Raw genomic sequence first — 18,291 nt, forward strand, 5'->3', positions numbered from 1 at the left:
TATATATATATATATATATATATATATATATATATATATATATATATTTCGTCACTCACGTGTTCACAAATTGAGAGAGAGAGAGAGAGAGAGAGAGAGAGAGAGAGAGAGAGATGGAGAAAAGAGGTGAGCACCCTGTGGAGGCGTTTGGATGGGCTGCAAGGGACTCCTCCGGCCATCTTTCTCCCTTTGTATTCTCTAGAAGGTGCTTTCTGTTGTCCTCTCAAGTCTTACTGGTGATGATGGCCATGGTGATTGTGATGCATGATGATGATGCAGGGAAACGGGAGATGAGGATGTGAGAGTGAAGGTTTTGTACTGTGGAATATGCCATAGCGATCTCCATTGCCTCAGAAACGAATGGGACTCTTCCATGTATCCCATGGTTCCCGGGTATCCATTGTTTAATTTCCCAAATCCACTGCATGTTTAATGAAAAAACCCGATTACTTCTCTTACAAGTAACATTAATTAATGCCAATCACCTAATCAGTATATATACTTTTATTTGTTAATATATATCATCACTCGATTTAAATGTTTCTCAATAATAATAATAATAATATAGAACTTTGTTTCTAAGTAACGTGAGAATCCTCGCAACCATGTTCTTGGGATCACATGAGTTTGCGTTGAACTTTGTTTCCAAGTGTTCCGACCATAATCTGAAAAGGGTTGGTTTTGAAATAAATAGAATTTAAAAATCATCAGTGGAATGAAATGTGTCACGTTTACGCTCCTCAAGTTTATAGTGGATCACTCTTTCGGCTAAATAAATTATAAAATACACTTAAATCACTATCTTGAAACTTGCCAAAATGGGCACTGACCTTCCATCATTACCACTATTGGTGCATCTTGTTTGACAATTAGTTTTTAAATTTTGTAATCAAAGTTGCGCTTGCGACACATAAACAGTCATAAATTATTATAATAAGAACTGACACACTCATTTCTCTACGTTGAAAGTTGTCCAAATACCACTATGAATATGTCACGTGTCAACATCGATAAATGAATAAATGTTTCATTTATAAGCTCTGTTTTGTTATTATAATAGAATAATTTATGCTCTGTTATTATCTTTGATATTCCAAACCAAAGCTCTCATCCAAAACGTTGACAATGACAGGCACGAGATAGTAGGAGAAGTGACCGAAACGGGAGCCAAAGTGAACAAGTTCAAAGTCGGAGACAGAGTAGGTGTCGGATGCATAATGGATTCGTGTCGCACGTGCGAAAACTGCCTTACCGACCAGGAGAACTATTGTCCTAAAGCCATTGTGACGTACAATGGATTTCACCGGGATGGTACGGTAACTTACGGTGGATACTCCGACCACATCGTGGTAGAGGAACGTTACGCCATCAAGATTCCCGATACATTGCCTCTTGCCTCGGCTGCTCCCCTCCTCTGTGCAGGTTGTAATAAGAATACTTTTTACTGTATATAATCGTGCTTTAATCCTTAATAAGCAATTACTAGATCGAATTTAGAACTAATGTTACAACCCAAGTAGCGTTCTTCGTATAATTTGCAACACAAATTATACAAAATGTGATATATATATATAGGTATTACGATGTATAGTCCCATGAAATACTTTGGATTGGCCGAACCGGGGAAGCATGTTGGAATCGTGGGGCTAGGCGGTCTAGGGCACGTCGGGGTCAAGTTTGCCAAGGCGTTGGGTGCTAAGGTTACGGTTGTTAGTTCGTCGGTCCGAAAACGGAAGGAGGCTCTGGAGAATCTTGGGGCTGATGGATTTTTGGTCAGTAACGACCTTGAACAAATGCAGGTAAAAGAAAACGTATCATACGTAACATATATATATACATATATGATAACACATGCATGGTTGAATATTGTAGGGTGCAATGGGAACTATGGATGGTATAATTGACACGGTGTCGGCATCCCATTCGATATTGCCACTAATCGGACTACTGAAAACCAATGGAAAACTTGTCGTGGTTGGTGTGGCGGAAAAGCCCTTTGAGCTCCCATCATTTTCTTTGATCATGGGTTCGTGCAACATTTATTTATCGTATACCGTCTATTAATTACGTATATATACCATCTCTTTGTTGGAGTTTTTTTAATTAAATGAAAGGAGATATTTTTATATGTTATTCTCCACATTTATATTGTAAAACTTAAAAAATATTTATGACTTTTGGGAGTTTTACAATTTTTCAATCCTATAAATAGGAGGTTTTGTTTTCATTTTTAAGAACACCAAGAAAAACAAACAAGAGTTTTCTAAACAAAAGAAAACACAGATTTTCTCTTTGTGATTCAAACCGTTCTTTGAGTTCGACAAGGCACCGGAGTTTGAAGTACCACTGTTCCGGTGAGGTACGTCCGTCCTATCCTGGGAGGATATATTCCATTTAACCGTAGGTACCGCGCGGGGAATAATTTCCTTAAGGAGACACGGTTCGCCGTGGGTTCGGATTTGATTTTCCGGTTTTAAAATCATATTGATATAATGATGTTGGTTTGAACATAACTTTCTATACCGTTATCGGAATTGCATGTTCTTGACGTCGTTTCATAGATATCGAAATTATCTTTCTAATGATGTATGATATGCATGATGTGGTTGTATATTTTAGAAGTTATTAAGCTCGAAGTTCTTGGTATGGAATTGGAAGTTAATAAAGCATGAATATGAGACATATAAAATAACACACCCAACAAGCTTAAGGAAATTATTGTGTATTGTGTTATTATATATTGTCTTGTTATTGGTGGAAAAACGAACTTTCGTCCCCGGGGAGACAAAGTAAAGTTTTTCAATTTCGGAAAAAAAAACCGAGAAAATATTTAAGTGTTGATGGTGAGAAAGTTTTGCCAAGAAAAGAGGTTGGATAATTATGCGCTCTATATGTAGAGTTGGCTCCCTCTTACCTGGAAACGATCTAAATAACACTTAAATATTTTATGGTTTCCTCATTGAGGTTTTGAGATTATTACCCGCGTGGTTAAATAATCGAGTTCAGAAATTATTACCGTAAGGTTTTAAAATTCTGATATTTTTAGTTGTAATACTAAAAAGTGGTATTCTGATTTTTAGAAAATGGCTGAAAATGTTGTTGCTATGCCTGTGATTGTACCCACAGTGACTCCCCCTGCACCAGCACCTGCGGAAAAACCGGCCAAGTTTTTCGGTGTTGATTTCAAGAGGTGGCAGGCAAAGATGTTCTTTTATTTGACAACATTGTCATTGCAAAGATATATCAAGGAAGATGCTCCTAAAGATTGAACATGCTCCATCTGTTGGTAAGAAAAGAAAGAATTATTCTAACCAAAAGAATAACCCGAATAAATTTATTAAGAAATTTAAGGGTTCTTGCCACAACTGCGGTAAGCTTGGTCATCGAGATGTGGATTGTCGTGGTCCAAAGACCAAGAAGAAAAACAATGTTAACATCATGGAGATTGCTTCCGGAGTGGAAGATATTGATTTGTGTGCCATGATCTCTGAAGTTAACTTGGTTGGAAACTACTCAAATACTCAACCGAGTTCCCCACAGTAAGACACAATCCATTCCATATGAGAAATGGAAAGGAAAAAAGCCTAACTTGAATTACTTCAAAGTGTGGGGGTGTCTAGCAAAGGTCCAGGTTCCTCTCCCAAAAAGGGTTAAAATAGGACCGAAAACGATAGATTGTGTTTTCATAGGTTATGCTACAAAAAGTAAAGCATACAGATTTTTGGTTCACAAATCTGAAATCCCCGATATTCAGAGGAATACGGTGATTGAGTCAGATAATGCTGAATTTTTTGAAGCGATCTTCCCGTACAAAAGAGAATGTGAATCAATTAATAAAGGAACCAAGCGAAATCGGGAAGTGAATACAGAGGATGCACAAAATGAGATAGAACCTAGACGTAGTACACGTCAAAGGATTTCTACCTCATTTGGTCCAGACTTTCTAACATTTATGTTGGAAAATGAGCCTCAAACATATAAAGAAGCTGTGACTTCTTCTGAAGCTCAATACTGGAAAGAGGCTGTCAATAGTGAAATTGAATCCATACTGAGCAACCATACGTGGGAATTGGTTGATCTTCCTCCAGGGAACAAACCGTTAGGTTCCAAATGGATTTTTAAAAGAAAATTGAAAGATGATGGTACTATTGATAAGTACAAGGCGAGACTAGTTGTGAAAGGTTTTCGACAACGAGAAGGTCTTGACTATTTTGATACATATTCGCCAGTCTCGAGAATTACATCCATTCGGGTGTTAATTGCTTTGGCTGCCGTCTATGAATTGCAAATCCATCAAATGGACGTTAAAACCGCCTTCCTAAATGGAGATTTAGAGGAAGAAATCTATATGGAACAACCTGAAGGGTTTGTAGTTCCGGGAAAAGAAGGTAAGGTGTGTCGACTTGTTAAGTCTTTGTATGGACTTAAACAAGCACCAAAGCAATGGCATGCTAAGTTTGACAATATAATGTTGACAAACGGGTTTAAGATTAATGAGAGTGATAAATGTATCTACATTAAGAACACTCCTAATCGAATTGTCATTGTATGTCTATATGTGGATGATATGTTGATAATGAGTAATGACATTTCAACTATAAACGATACAAAGCGCATGCTATCCACAAGATTTGACATGAAAGATTTAGGAGTTGCTGATTTAATTCTTGGAATTAAAATCATTCAAACTCCTGAAAGTCTTGCGTTATCTCAATCTCATTACATTGAGAAAGTACTTGAGAAGTTTAAATACTTGGACTTCAAAGTTGCAAGAACTCCAATTGATGCGAACCTTGCTCTAGCAAAGAACAAAGGTAACAGTGACAACCTGAAGGGTTTGTAGTTCCGGGAAAAGAAGGTAAGGTGTGTCGACTTGTTAAGTCTTTGTATGGACTTAAACAAGCACCAAAGCAATGGCATGCTAAGTTTGACAATATAATGTTGACAAACGGGTTTAAGATTAATGAGAGTGATAAATGTATCTATATTAAGAACACTCCTAATCGAATTGTCATTGTATGTCTATATGTGGATGATATGTTGATAATGAGTAATGACATTTCAACTATAAACGATACAAAGCGCATGCTATCCACAAGATTTGAATCTCACTATCACTATCTACTTTTCTCCAAATATCGGTATCTCACGTTTTCGTCACGTAAATGCAGTGAAAGAATTGATCATACGTCTCTGAACAAAGATGAAATACCAATTCGCCGGAGATTCGGGTTCCTCAAGTAAGACCATCTGTTTCCCCTGTCCGTTTAAATTGCATCACAATTGGTTTTCTGGTACTGATTACACCGTTTTTTCCGCCATTTTTTCCTCGTGCAGCTGTTTGATGACAAAATCTAAAACTCACGACCAGAACCCGACAAGGAAAAAGGTTAAATTCCGGTTACATTGAAGGGACTGTGAGTTGTCATTTCTCGGTAAGGTTAACTTGACACTGATTCTGCCTGTGATTTCATTTCAGGGAAGAAAGCAGGAGAAGAAACCGAAGAAGAAACGTTCCCTTTGTCTCTGCTTCAAACCTCAAGCGCTCGGCGATACAGAAGCGCCGAAAAACCATGCAAAGAAGGTAAAGTCCACACCTTTTTCTTTCAAGAACTTGCATTTCTACAAAATCGGAAAGAAAAAAGGTTTCGCCTTTTGCGGGTTTTGAAGTAAAAGACAGCCAGAAAACTCCATTGAAGACGTTTTCTTTCAGGTGAAGGGAAAATCACAGAGCCGGAAGCTCTGAAACTCTGGAAAATGGCAGCAAATAAGATGGATCCCAAGAATTCTTCCTTCTCTGTCACTCGAAAGGGGTTTTTAGAAAGATTTGTCACTGTCTCGTGTTAGCGTTCTTTTATATAAAAAGAAGACTTGTAAGAAAAGGCACCGATGTGCTCTTCCCGCCCAGAGAGAGTCTCAGCGTGCCATAGGAAACGTTGGTGGTGATAAAGAAAGTTTCTTTCGTGTATACGAATCGATCGTCTTGTAAACCCTCTGAACCTTTTGGAGGTTTTCGTCTTCATATTAATTCAGTGAAGGTATCATCGAGTCACTTTTCTTTCGTGATGCATCTATTTCCCCTTGAAATATATGATTTGCAGTTGCAGGAATGGCTTAGTCGCAGGATAAAAAGCTGGAAACTTTGCATAGAATGATAACGTTTTATAATCGAAATCATTGGACTGACAGTTCAAGAAATTTTAAAAGAGAAGAAATGCAGATCCATGCACATGATACATCATTGGGAAACATGGAATTTACAGATCAATAATCATCATTTCTTCAACCAAACACCAGCCTTCTTCTTCAGTCTCTTCCACGTGATCAAGCACGATACCCACGTCGCTTATTCTGGTTTTCTCGTCATCGCCATCATCATCATCATCATCACCACGAGGCCCATCATCATTGCAATCATTTTCACCAGCATCACAGTTAATCTTCATTGCTTCGTCTCCGTCTTCATCATCATATCCGTTATCGTAATTCTCCACCCACCTGTCTTCCGACAGGAGATCGAGGATTCCGGTGTACAAAAGAGAATGTGAATCAATTAATAAAGGAACCAAGCGAAATCGGGAAGTGAATACAGAGGATGCACAAAATGAGATAGAACCTAGACGTAGTACACGTCAAAGGATTTCTACCTCATTTGGTCCAGACTTTCTAACATTTATGTTGGAAAATGAGCCTCAAACATATAAAGAAGCTGTGACTTCTTCTGAAGCTCAATACTGGAAAGAGGCTGTCAATAGTGAAATTGAATCCATACTGAGCAACCATACGTGGGAATTGGTTTATCTTCCTCCAGGGAACAAACCGTTAGGTTCCAAATGGATTTTTAAAAGAAAATTGAAAGATGATGGTACTATTGATAAGTACAAGGCGAGACTAGTTGTGAAAGGTTTTCGACAACGAGAAGGTCTTGACTATTTTGATACATATTCGCCAGTCTCGAGAATTACATCCATTCGGGTGTTAATTGCTTTGGCTGCCGTCTATGAATTGCAAATCCATCAAATGGACGTCTTAAACCCGTTTGTCAACATTATATTGTCAAACTTAGCATGCCATTGCTTTGGTGCTTGTTTAAGTCCATACAAAGACTTAACAAGTCGACACACCTTACCTTCTTTTCCCGGAACTACAAACCCTTCAGGTTGTTCCATATAGATTTCTTCCTCTAAATCTCCATTTAGGAAGGCGGTTTTAACGTCCATTTGATGGATTTGCAATTCATAGACGGCAGCCAAAGCAATTAACACCCGAATGGATGTAATTCTCGAGACTGGCGAATATGTATCAAAATAGTCAAGACGAAAGTTCAAAGGGAAACCTACTTATCCAGATGCGATTAATTCTTCATAGTTGAATCACAAAGGTTGCATGGTTTTAAAGAGTTTTCTAAAATTCTCCATTCATGTGGGGGATTGTTGGAGTTTTTTTAATTAAATGAAAGGAGATATTTTTATATGTTATTCTCCACATTTATATTGTAAAACTTAAAAAATATTTATGACTTTTGGGAGTTTTACAATTTTTCAATCCTATAAATAGGAGGCTTTGTTTTCATTTTTAAGAACACCAAGAAAAACAAACAAGAGTTTTCTAAACAAAAGAAAACAGTGGTACTTCAAACTCCGGTGCCTTGTCGAACTCAAAGAACGGTTTGAATCACAAAGAGAAAATCTGTGTTTTCTTTTGTTTAGAAAACTCTTGTTTGTTTTTCTTGGTGTTCTTAAAAATGAAAACAAAGCCTCCTATTTATAGGATTGAAAAATTGTAAAACTCCCAAAAGTCATAAATATTTTTTAAGTTTTAGAATATAAATGTGGAGAATAACATATAAAAATATCTCCTTTCATTTAATTAAAAAAACTCCAACAATCCCCCACATGAATGGAGAATTTTAGAAAACTCTTTAAAACCATGCAACCTTTGTGATTCAACTATGAAGAATTAATCGCATCTGGATAAGTAGGTTTCCCTTTGAACTTTCCATAGTGGATTTAAATCGGATATACTCACCAATCGGTAGATGTGATATCTTTGAACCGTCGGTTTTTTATGTATACGAGCGTAGCGGGAAGTGGGATAGGAGGAATAAAGGAGACGCAAGAGATGATGGAATTTGCAGCGAAACATAACATCGAAGCCGACGTGGAGATTATTCCAATGGATTATGTGAATTCCGCATTGGAAAGGCTCTCTAATTCCGATGTTAGGTACCGTTTCGTCATCGATGTCGGCCATACTTTGGCCTCCACAAGACCTTCATGATTTTCCATGCACATATATATATATATATATAATGTCTGATCATAAATATGATCGTGGGTCTTTGCAATAAAGTTTTATAACGAAACCTTGTGATATATGATTAGTTTATGAGTGATCGTTGTCGTCAATTCATGTCGTCTTCTTTTTCTTTTTTTCCTTTTTCTGTTTTTGGGACAAGCTTTTGGATCTTGAAAAGTGAATCTCGTTGGATCTTTGCTAGAAAACACCACTCAACAGATAAAATTGAACTCCTGCGTAGTTGTTTTTTACATAATGCTGACGTTTTTGTGATAAAATTTATTTAATTGATGATTAAATGATGAAGAAAATACGAACTCATGTATTAATATGATGTTTAAACGTGTTTATATAATTTGTTTAAATATGAATGATTTTTAATTATATTTAAAGAATTTTGATATTTATATAAAAATAATATTTTGGATATCATATATATATTAATGTTCAACTAAAAATAGGGATAGCTATGTAAATAGCATTTCCATATTTAAAACATATATATGGAATTAATATATATCTCATAACGTTTATTTATTTATTTAAAAAAAGATATTAATATTCAATTTGAATTTCTTCATTCTTTTCTTGAACTTCTCACCTATTACAAGAAATCTTCAACAAGTATGGAGAAACTCGTCTCTTTTGATATTGAGAGGATTCAAATTTTATTTCAGATAATTTTCTATGTTATTCAATATTCAAATGAAGATCGTTTGAGATTTTTATACAATTTTTTTTAATCAACTCGCTCTCTATATCTAAATTAAATCGACCGTTTATTCTAATACCGATTTGTCATCGATGTCGCCAATAAATACGTTGAACCTTACTTCTTTGTTTAGTTGTGATATCTGTGTGATATCTTTTTTTTTTAATAATCAGAATCAACTCACTTAATCTTCGAATCCGTAGTCAACTTTTAGTCACACAATTAAACTCCCTTCTCAACCAGTGAAATCGAACCCAGAACTTCGAAGGAATTTTGTCACCTCTCAACCGTTGAGTCACCAATTAGTGGATATCTGTATGATATATTGTTTGAAAATATATATCTAATTTTCTTTTATATCTTCATCCATTACAAGAAATCTATAACAAGTATAATCTATAGTTTTCTATCACTATATAAAATACTTGGATTGAATTATCACTATAGATTACTGAAGAAATTCATGAAAGTTTCTCAAGTTGTACGAACCCGAAACAAAAGGCGAGAAATGTGAGAAAAAACAAGAACGCATAACTATTTTTTTGTGGGATCTGCGAAGGAAACGTTTTGTGTGTATAGGGAGATCACGAGGATCAACACTCTCACAAGTCACGTGTTTGTTCCGGTTCTGTGTCTCTGCTTTCTCTCCTTCACGTTGACGATCCAATATGAACATGATATATTATCGCCATCTCACATGTCCTCTTATGTACGCTGCGCCTTAATGATTATTACTATTACAAGGGTCGGTCGTATGCATCGCGTTTTTATTATACACTATACATACGTACATGTATACAGCTTCTACAAATTACAAACTTTGGTCGTGTTTGTATCAAACCCTAACAAAACCGGTAAGGGGAAATAAAACACATTCAATTAAAGAGCTGATGTTATGATATTGGACAGATTAAAGCAAGATTCTTGGCCTCCTAGACTTCTTGTCCCTCACACTTACCAGTTCTATAGACTAGTCGATCAAGATTCAATTTTTTTTTTGATAACTATGATGGTTCTCCGAGTCTTCGGCCCGACTACATCCACCTTAGATTGGGGATCAAACTTTGTATATGGACCATATTGATCAACAAATTACATCCATCCTCACAAGTGGAATGTAACCCAGGACTTTAAGAATGACTTTGTCACCTCTTAACCAATAGATGACCAACTGTTGGGTAATCAAGATTCGATATTGCAAACCATACAAATAACATAGCAGTGAAGTTATGGCCAAAACTAGCCAAATCAATGGATAACGAAAGAAGACAGTGGATGATTCCAAGATTTGTAGTCACCATGGGAGGAGAAGGCGATATCAATTTACCCATACTTAACATATCTAAATAAAATAAAAAAATAAAAAATCAAGAGTGGTCTCTTGGAGAGTCAACGGACTGTTCTCCTTGTTCCCCATGAGATCCAGTCTCCATAGCTCAAACCCATACCAAGACATGGGTTTCTTCTCTTTACCTAGTACGACCACTTTCCCCATAGATTTCTGTTCTATATATCTTGGTTGGTCGCCACTCGCTTTTTTCTAACTCAATCCACAGATTGTATTTTAATTGCTTATACCAAATCGACATGGGTCTTGTTTTGATCACTCGTTATAGTCACTACATGCATATATATATATATATATGTGTGTGTGTGTGTGTGTGTGAGGTTATAAACCAGATAGCGTGTTTGTTCATGAAAATCTCCAAACCAATCAATTATAAGCCTAAAAATTTCCTCGAATGAATAGTGTTATGAGGCATGACTTTGATTTTAAAGTGCTTTTTACTCAAAAACTGAATTGTAATATGGTAGGATGATGATCCATGTATAGTTTTAACGTTGCCATCGCATAGATTATACGAGTTTGGTTAATCTTCCCCAAAAATAACTTAAACCCTATAAATTTCTCCATGTATTATGATACATGGCCTGAATTTAATGTGCTTTTTTTAAAAAATGTAAATCACGTCCCTCTAGTGATTGAATATGAACCCACAATCACGAACCGTATGATCTTGGGTTTTTTTTTAATCAACGGTAAATTTTATAAATATATATGTTTTTACAATAGGGAAAACCGTGGGTAGCATTCCCAAGTATGATCTTGGGTTTGAATCCCACATATGCCATGAGCGCTGTCAAAAAATCCAACCATTGTCCAATGGGTACCCGACTCATGTGCTAATTTTGCATAACTACATGAAACGTAAAACGTTATAATCATGTATGATGCCATGATGTATCGGAAACTGCGACACTTGTGGGTTCTCAATTACGAGAACCTCGGCGCCACCTATAGTTTAATTTAAGACCAACACGTAAAGAACACCGTAACTTAGTTATGCCCCTCTCTCGTGAACTTTATTACCACACAAGCACTTCTTCAAAAACCTATATCTAATGTACACACACACACACACACATATATATATATATATCCACTTTATGCAGACCACCTATGATCTTGTGTCATTTAAGATTCGGAGACCGAATGAAGCACAATTTTACGAAATTAGATCAACAACCATGCACGTTATTAATGTTGTTAGTTCGTATTAGCTTATTGGTTCGGTGTAGGATAGGATCGTTGTGATTGTGACCATAAAACCTTTTACCAGAACTAGGAATTATATCGACTATAAACACGTGGATCCTAAACTACGTCGACTAACGCCATGGACTTGGTCAAAGAACCACAGGAAATTTTGATGGGTTTTTACGTTGTATGTGAAAAAACGCACGCAAATATTCACATATGATTATACATACACTGATACACGTATATATACATCTGCCTGTATATAAACAGTCTCTTGGAGATTTTTTTTCCGCCTCAGGAAACAAACCAGAGCCCAAAAAAAAAAAAAAGCTGGAGAAGATTCATGAAGATCACAAGACTCCATCTTCCTCCCATCTCTCTCACCCATGAAACTATTCATTTCCCTCACCTGTTAATCTAATCTCTCTTCTTCACCCATGATGACGTCAGCATCCAAGCCACCGAACACAGAAGAGGGCCCCCGGAAGGCGACGCCGCCGCTGAGGTGTCCGAGATGCGACTCGACGAACACAAAGTTCTGTTACTACAACAACTACAGCTTCTCTCAGCCCCGACACTTCTGCAAGAACTGCCGGCGCTACTGGACACGTGGCGGCGCCCTACGCAATGTCCCCGTCGGCGGCGGCTCCCGCAAGCACCGGAGACCCCTCAAGTCTTCTTCTTCTCCTTCTTCTTCCACCATCCTCTCTGATTCCTACAAACTAGCTCCTTCCGACAACATAAGTGCTGGTGGGTTCAAGTTTTTTCCTGGTCTAGCCTCTCATGATGATCTTGGTAGCTTTCAATTGAACAGCGCAATGTACTCTTATCCGACTTCCGGTGGGTTTTCCGGCTCCTTGATGCCGGAAAACAATACCCACGTGGGATCTTTGAACATAGATGCGAATCTGGCTTCATCGATCGAGTCTTTGAGTTCTTTAAACAAGGATTTGCACCGGAAACTTCAGCAGCGAAGGCTCGCCATGCATCTCCGCGAACACTTTGATCAGACACAGAAGGAGACAGCAGCAAACGCCGACCCTCCGCTGGTCTTTCCGACGGCACCGGAGAGTGTCGTCTCCGGTGGGTTTCCGACGAGAGAGGGCACTAATATGGTTGCAAACAGTGAATCTGCTTCGACGACAACGACGACGACGACGACAGGTGAGTGGTTTTTCGAGAGTGCTGGATTTCTTCTTCAGCCTTCTTCCTCTTCACCATCTCCTGCTGTGGCGGTCAGTGGCAATGTTGAAAATAACGGGAATGGCGATGGCAATATGGGGATATGGCATGGCTTCCAAGCTTGGGGAGATTTGCACAACCATCATTTCAATAATGATTTACCCTAGTTACCCTCTATTTAATCATAGTTCTTAGATATTATTATTATTATTATTATTACTGTCACTGCTAATGTTAATATAATGGCTAAGGACCAGAGTAGAAGTACGGAATCAGCTCACAAAGGTAGAAAAGGAATTCCCATTTATCTTAATTAGGATCTCATTATATTCTCCTCGGATATTTAATATTATGCCATCTAACCGTTGTCATAATTAATATAATATGATATATAAAACGAGTTATAGCGTATATTATAATTCATAAACATGCAGGAATTTGCACATACTTTCAAAGCATTATTATCAATACTTTTTAAAAGTGTTATTCCTTTCCTACGAGATTAATGTGGAATTGCCGTAATTCGTTTTCCTTAAAGATGATTTGGGAATTTAAATTACCAACACTTCCAACCCTACCAAAACGGAGAGAGTGTACGGATCGTATGTGGGATACGCCCTATGTGTCAGATCAGTCTAAGTAGATTCTTCAGTTGTGTCAGTGAAACTACCATTAACGTAACTGACTGAGGCTTATGTCCCCTTACCACTAGCATTCTTGTATCTTCCACGTGTCTGATTCCTCCTCGTTCTCCGTAGATGTTCACATTCTGTCGTTTTCCTTCTTCAAGAACACACCAATATACACCAGCGACATATATGTACACATGCATGCATGCATGTGTATACGTATGCCATAAAAAACGCACGCTTGTATGAAATTCTGCATCTCTATGGTCATACATACACATCATCAGACAGACCCAAGTCAGAATGAATGTAAAACTTTGGTTATAACAAATCCAAGATTTTACTTTGTCAAGACACACAAAGAAATCTAACTCGTGTCGAATCTAACCTAATGTAGAATCAGACCAGTTTTTTTTCTTACATGTGACTCCATTATCTTGACCAAATCTTCTTCCTGGTGTCCCTCTCTTTGGCTCCCTGAGCTTGTTGTTGTTCCCTGTTAATAAACCTCCTGGGAGCAACGGGCGCTTGGTTTGATGAACCAGCAGCTTGTCTTGTAGGTCTGGTCAGTCTCGAAACCACTTTTGGTGGGTCTGATTTCCTGATCCGTTTCTCGTTCATGTGAACCGATGAAGCATCGTTGTTATTGTTCTCTGTGTCACCACTTCTTGAATCCCTTTTCTTTCTCACAGGCTCGTGGAGAAAAGAATCATTCCTTCGAGAAATGGATGACCTGCGATAATGGCTACTTGGACGGTTAATCGAGTTAGAAGCCCTTAAGATATTAGACTCGTTTTTCTCATTTGGGAAGTTATCGTCTTTGAAGCAAGTTTTCGCTTCGCTCGCAGTAGTAGCATTGATGGCATCGGGGAATTCACGAGATTCCAGTTGATGTATGTGCTGCTCTTGCTCCTTTATACTGGCTTCGAGTCCTGTCACCTGCAAACGGATTTCGAAACATACTGTGAGATTGAGAAGAACCTAAAAGCCAAGAATGTCCCGAGACACTGAGAGACAAAACCTACCTTAAGACGTAGCAAAATTACTTCTTGGTCTCGGTCTTTGTCTTCTTTCTGTTTCAACTCCAGCTCCTTAATCTGAGAAAAAAAAAACAACGATGAACATAATAGAGAGGACTTTCGAGTTTTCTTCTCCTTGACAGTACACGAAAATGAGGAAACTTTGAAACCAAATCTCGACAAACCTTCTGTTGCAATGTTAGGGAACTGCTTTCAGACTCTTTCAGCTTATTCTCAAGATCCTTGACCTGAACGCGTAAAGAGTTTAAGAGCTATATCAGTCGTTTTTTTCTTCCAATCTCTCTCACCAAAACACTGACATAATGTAACGATATATGAAACCTTCTGCTGAAAAGTTGCAGATTCCGATTGTTGAATTTCTCGAAGCTTAAACTCTAGCTCCTTGATCTACGAGAACAAAACACAACTTCTGTTAGTGATCCATTGTAACTTAGCAATCAAAGCTTTAGAAGTAGAAAACGAACCTTCTGTTGGAGGTTGCTACACATCTCATCTCTTCCCTTTAGTCTTTCTAGAAGCTGCGTGTATTGCTTCTCCGACTGGCTGTGCAAAGAAATTCTTGACTCAAGCTGGCTCTCGAGTTCTTTGTTCTTTTCCTGGAGACTTCTGTATGTCTGGTCTCTCCCTTTGGTCTTACTCTCCAGGTTTTGAAAGTTCTCTTCCAGCTTCCTTAGCGATTCATCTTTAGATCTGCATTCTTGCCTTGTTTTTTCAAGCTTTTGTAAAAAAAAAAAAGCAAAAGGAAGAAATGCCGATCAGAGAATTTTGTGAAATGAAAAGAGGAGCCTGATATATATATATATTATATATATACACATGTACATGCAGAAGGTATACCATTGTTTTCAACTTCTGAATCTCACTGGTATCAACTTGCTTCTTTGCAGGACCCAACTCAACCCCCCGAACTCGAGTTGCAAAATTCAACGAACTCAGAGTCTCACTCATGTCCTGCTCAGATGGACTGATTTGCACAAACATTAAAGTCTTCGAGTCACCTCCTGCAAAAAGAAGTTCTCTGTCTCTATAGGCATCAAATTTGACAACAGATTTTAATTATCCTCTAACAGTCGGTAAATCATGCTTCTTACCTAATGAATCTTGAAGCAAATGTGTCAACTTTGAGTTCCTGAGTGTTGAAATGGAAAATGTTATATGGCAATCAAAAGCTAAAAACTTTTCCAAGCTTTAAAATGTGGGCATACCTGTACGGAATGTGACTGCTTTTCGTTGCCAATGCATAAATCACATCCCCGAGTGCAGATAAAGACCTATTGATATTTTGCGCTTCTTTGAGACGCTCACCTTGCACGTCAGTTTTGGCTAACCTTTCACTTCCGGCCAAGTCTACAAGCCAAAGCTTGCTTTTTGTGCACTCACCATTCATCAAGTTCTTGGCTTTTACCATTATACAGAGCATACTGAAAAGATCACAGAAAGATCGGTATTTGGGACATATAAATAAACAAAAACAAAAATGAAACAGCACAATTCGAGCGGGCAAATATCCCAATACCAGTGAGAGCGACTGCTATGCTCGTTGACATTATTGGATCCAACAGCTCTAGCATTGCTTCCAGCTTGAAGCACATTCCAGACTTCATTGATGCTTTCCACTTTTGCTTCTACTAATCCAGGAACATGATGAGATCCCTCAGGTGATTGTTTTATCTCCAACCTTGGAAACAAAAAATCAGATAAAAAAAAACAAGGTCAAGCATCTAAAGCAACTCAGAAAAGTTGAAGTTTCTGTTTCAACCCCTGTGCAAACATATGGATGAATGAGTGTTCCATTTTCTTACTTCTTTGATCCTGGAGATGTTGCCAGCAAGTCTCTTATTTGTTCATTGTAGACCTCAAGGACACTAACGGATATATTATATGAAACTGTTTCCCTCCTTTCCTTAGCAACTTCAAATAACTGTTCGAGTGTCCTATAATTGACACCCCTGTTCTGTGGAGTACCCTCCATGGTAAAAGTCTTTCCTGTTCCTGTTTGTCCATATGCGAAAATACACACGTTGTAGCCGTCCAACACAGAAACAACCAGTGGTGATGCATCCGCAAAGACATCCACTGTAATGTCATGAAAGAACATCTGTCAAATTACCGTGTTATTATAACTCGTATATTTATCTTTTAATTTGGCCATAACATATTTACCTTGACCATCTTTTGGGGTAAAAACCCTGTCAAACTTGAAAGTTTTCTTAAAAGAGTTTCCTGTGGTGATTCCAAGCTCTCCATCATTTGCTCCATCGAAGTCAGCAATTGTTGAACACCCAGATGACGTCTCTTCCTTGTTCAAAGGGCGGCATCGGCAAAAAACCCTAATATTGCCTGATAAAAGGGGGTCCTATTAGTGACTTACGTATAGGCTTTATAATGTGATATCAAGAAAATAAAGATTGAGAAAGGAGAAGAAATGAATGCCTTTGGTCTCCTGGATATAGTTATACAACTCTTTTCGTTTGGCCTGCTCTTTGATGTACTTGTGCCTGAGTTCTTCACACTGTGAGACTGTTTTGAGTTGAAAATAGTATTAGCTCATGAAATTGCATCTTTTACTTTCCAGCTTAAAGTATTCAAAATTGCCCAAGACTCACCAAGTGCCTGAACTCCATCAACCATTTTGTACATTTCAGGGATGGATTCAACACACTCATGTGCCTTCTGAGATAGCTGAGACTGTTCTTTTTTCATTATCTGTCGGTAAAATTTTGGTTAATTCCAAGATATCATGGTGAAACATGTACATACAATGATATTTAGATATGTTGATGCTTACGAAAATTACTACACTAGATACCTTTATTCTCTCTTGTAAATCTCCAATTGCTGAGGACCAATGTCTCTTATCGCTTTCGTACTTGCTTGTTATGGTTCTTAAACTAACAGCTTGCTGTGTCATGGTTTGATCTATCAGAGGAGCAGAAGAGGAGAAAAGGAAGTTCTTCAGGAAAGCATCAAAATGAAATCAACCCCGTCAAGGACGTATGTATAGATTCTTTCGGGAAAGTTCCCGTTTTCAAGTGTAGCATTACCTAGAGAGCAAGCCTCAAATGTCTTATTGTCGAGCTCCATCATCACCTTCTCCAGCTGTTCATTTGCAGAAGTCAATGACATCCATGCTTCATGGCACTCATTTGTCTTAAGTTGGCACTGCTTTGAAAGGTCCTGTATCTTCTTCTCATACTGGTCTTGAGCTTTCACTCGCATAAGCCTCTTCTGCTCAACACATAACAAAACAAGATAAGCAGGGCTCTCATATTCTTACATCATAGGAACCAGCATGCTAAATAAACGTTACCCGGGCCGGAGAAATCTCTATTTCAGCAGAGCAATTCCTGCATTTGATATAATCTTCTGAAACCCTTCGCACTGTGCAAGAATGTGTCACATTCATGAGATAGAAATTTAAAAACTAAGTTGTTTTCATGGGTTTAACAAAGCAGAGACGATCTAAGATCAGAGGAATGGAATAAAACAGCATTACCTGAAATCTGTGGTGCTTTCCTCACACATATCCCACAAACAACTGGGCTTCCATTCACTCCTTCAAACCTTATCCTAATCAACCCATCTTCAGTCACCACGACCCTTAAATCAACCAGCAGGAGTGGTCTGTTTGCACCAACTACCGAGAAAACATCAAACTCTTCTAGGACCTGACATTGCAGAAGCAATTGTATTTAGCACCAAGCAGGCTCGAATCTAGAAAACATTACAATTGGCGTTTTTGGTCCACTTGCCTTCTCTCCTTGAATATAGACATTGAACACTCTTATACCCTTAGGCCCGTTGGTATTAATAATCTCTGCGAAATGGAAATCGACAAAATATTCTCCCGGAGGAAGATTGTTCAACAGGTAACAAAAGTTCCCTACA

At 37.9% G+C, this 18,291-nt stretch overlaps 3 protein-coding genes and 1 long non-coding RNA gene across 5 annotated transcripts in view; 3 read left to right on the plus strand and 1 right to left on the minus strand.

Moving 5' to 3' along the window:
* The first annotated feature begins 113 nt into the window (after positions 1–113).
* LOC104807859 (probable cinnamyl alcohol dehydrogenase 6) lies at positions 114–3,269 on the plus strand. The gene is made up of 6 exons (XM_010533286.1): positions 114–205; positions 280–393; positions 1,133–1,422; positions 1,576–1,799; positions 1,873–2,055; positions 3,081–3,269. Exons 1-6 carry the CDS (start codon positions 114–116, stop codon positions 3,267–3,269), a joined length of 1,092 nt encoding a protein of 363 aa, XP_010531588.1.
* A 1,891-nt stretch (positions 3,270–5,160) lies between these two features.
* On the plus strand, positions 5,161–6,061 carry LOC104807665. Its single transcript, XR_770834.1, has 4 exons — positions 5,161–5,240; positions 5,338–5,389; positions 5,480–5,584; positions 5,714–6,061. It is a non-coding gene; the product is annotated as an uncharacterized LOC104807665 (long non-coding RNA).
* Positions 6,062–11,873: 5,812 nt separating this feature from the next.
* LOC104807666 (dof zinc finger protein DOF4.7-like) lies at positions 11,874–13,082 on the plus strand. Its single transcript, XM_010533044.1, has one exon. It carries the CDS (start codon positions 11,990–11,992, stop codon positions 12,899–12,901), a length of 912 nt encoding a protein of 303 aa, XP_010531346.1. The 5' UTR covers positions 11,874–11,989; the 3' UTR covers positions 12,902–13,082.
* Positions 13,083–13,649: 567 nt separating this feature from the next.
* LOC104807667 (kinesin-like protein KIF3B) overlaps positions 13,650–18,291 on the minus strand; it is a 5,777-nt gene continuing 1,135 nt past the window's right edge. The window contains exons 3-20 of one of the 2 annotated variants that reach the window (XM_010533045.1): positions 18,156–18,291; positions 17,900–18,071; positions 17,714–17,784; positions 17,448–17,631; positions 17,213–17,322; positions 17,010–17,109; positions 16,837–16,923; positions 16,567–16,743; positions 16,206–16,479; positions 15,920–16,081; positions 15,609–15,824; positions 15,495–15,532; positions 15,241–15,404; positions 14,868–15,119; positions 14,725–14,790; positions 14,568–14,630; positions 14,389–14,460; positions 13,650–14,302 (exon numbers count right to left, since the gene is read on the minus strand). In XM_010533045.1, the coding sequence (XP_010531347.1) occupies positions 13,796–14,302; positions 14,389–14,460; positions 14,568–14,630; positions 14,725–14,790; positions 14,868–15,119; positions 15,241–15,404; positions 15,495–15,532; positions 15,609–15,824; positions 15,920–16,081; positions 16,206–16,479; positions 16,567–16,743; positions 16,837–16,923; positions 17,010–17,109; positions 17,213–17,322; positions 17,448–17,631; positions 17,714–17,784; positions 17,900–18,071; positions 18,156–18,291 (2,851 nt within the window). In that variant the 3' untranslated portion in view covers positions 13,650–13,795. The remainder of the gene's footprint in view (positions 14,303–14,388; positions 14,461–14,567; positions 14,631–14,724; positions 14,791–14,867; positions 15,120–15,240; positions 15,405–15,494; positions 15,533–15,608; positions 15,825–15,919; positions 16,082–16,205; positions 16,480–16,566; positions 16,744–16,836; positions 16,924–17,009; positions 17,110–17,212; positions 17,323–17,447; positions 17,632–17,713; positions 17,785–17,899; positions 18,072–18,155) is intronic. The other variant, XM_010533046.1, reaches the window with a different exon arrangement.

The sequence above is a fragment of the Tarenaya hassleriana genome, unplaced genomic scaffold (assembly GCF_000463585.1).
Source record: "Tarenaya hassleriana unplaced genomic scaffold, ASM46358v1 Cleome13, whole genome shotgun sequence".
Taxonomy (NCBI): domain Eukaryota; kingdom Viridiplantae; phylum Streptophyta; class Magnoliopsida; order Brassicales; family Cleomaceae; genus Tarenaya; species Tarenaya hassleriana.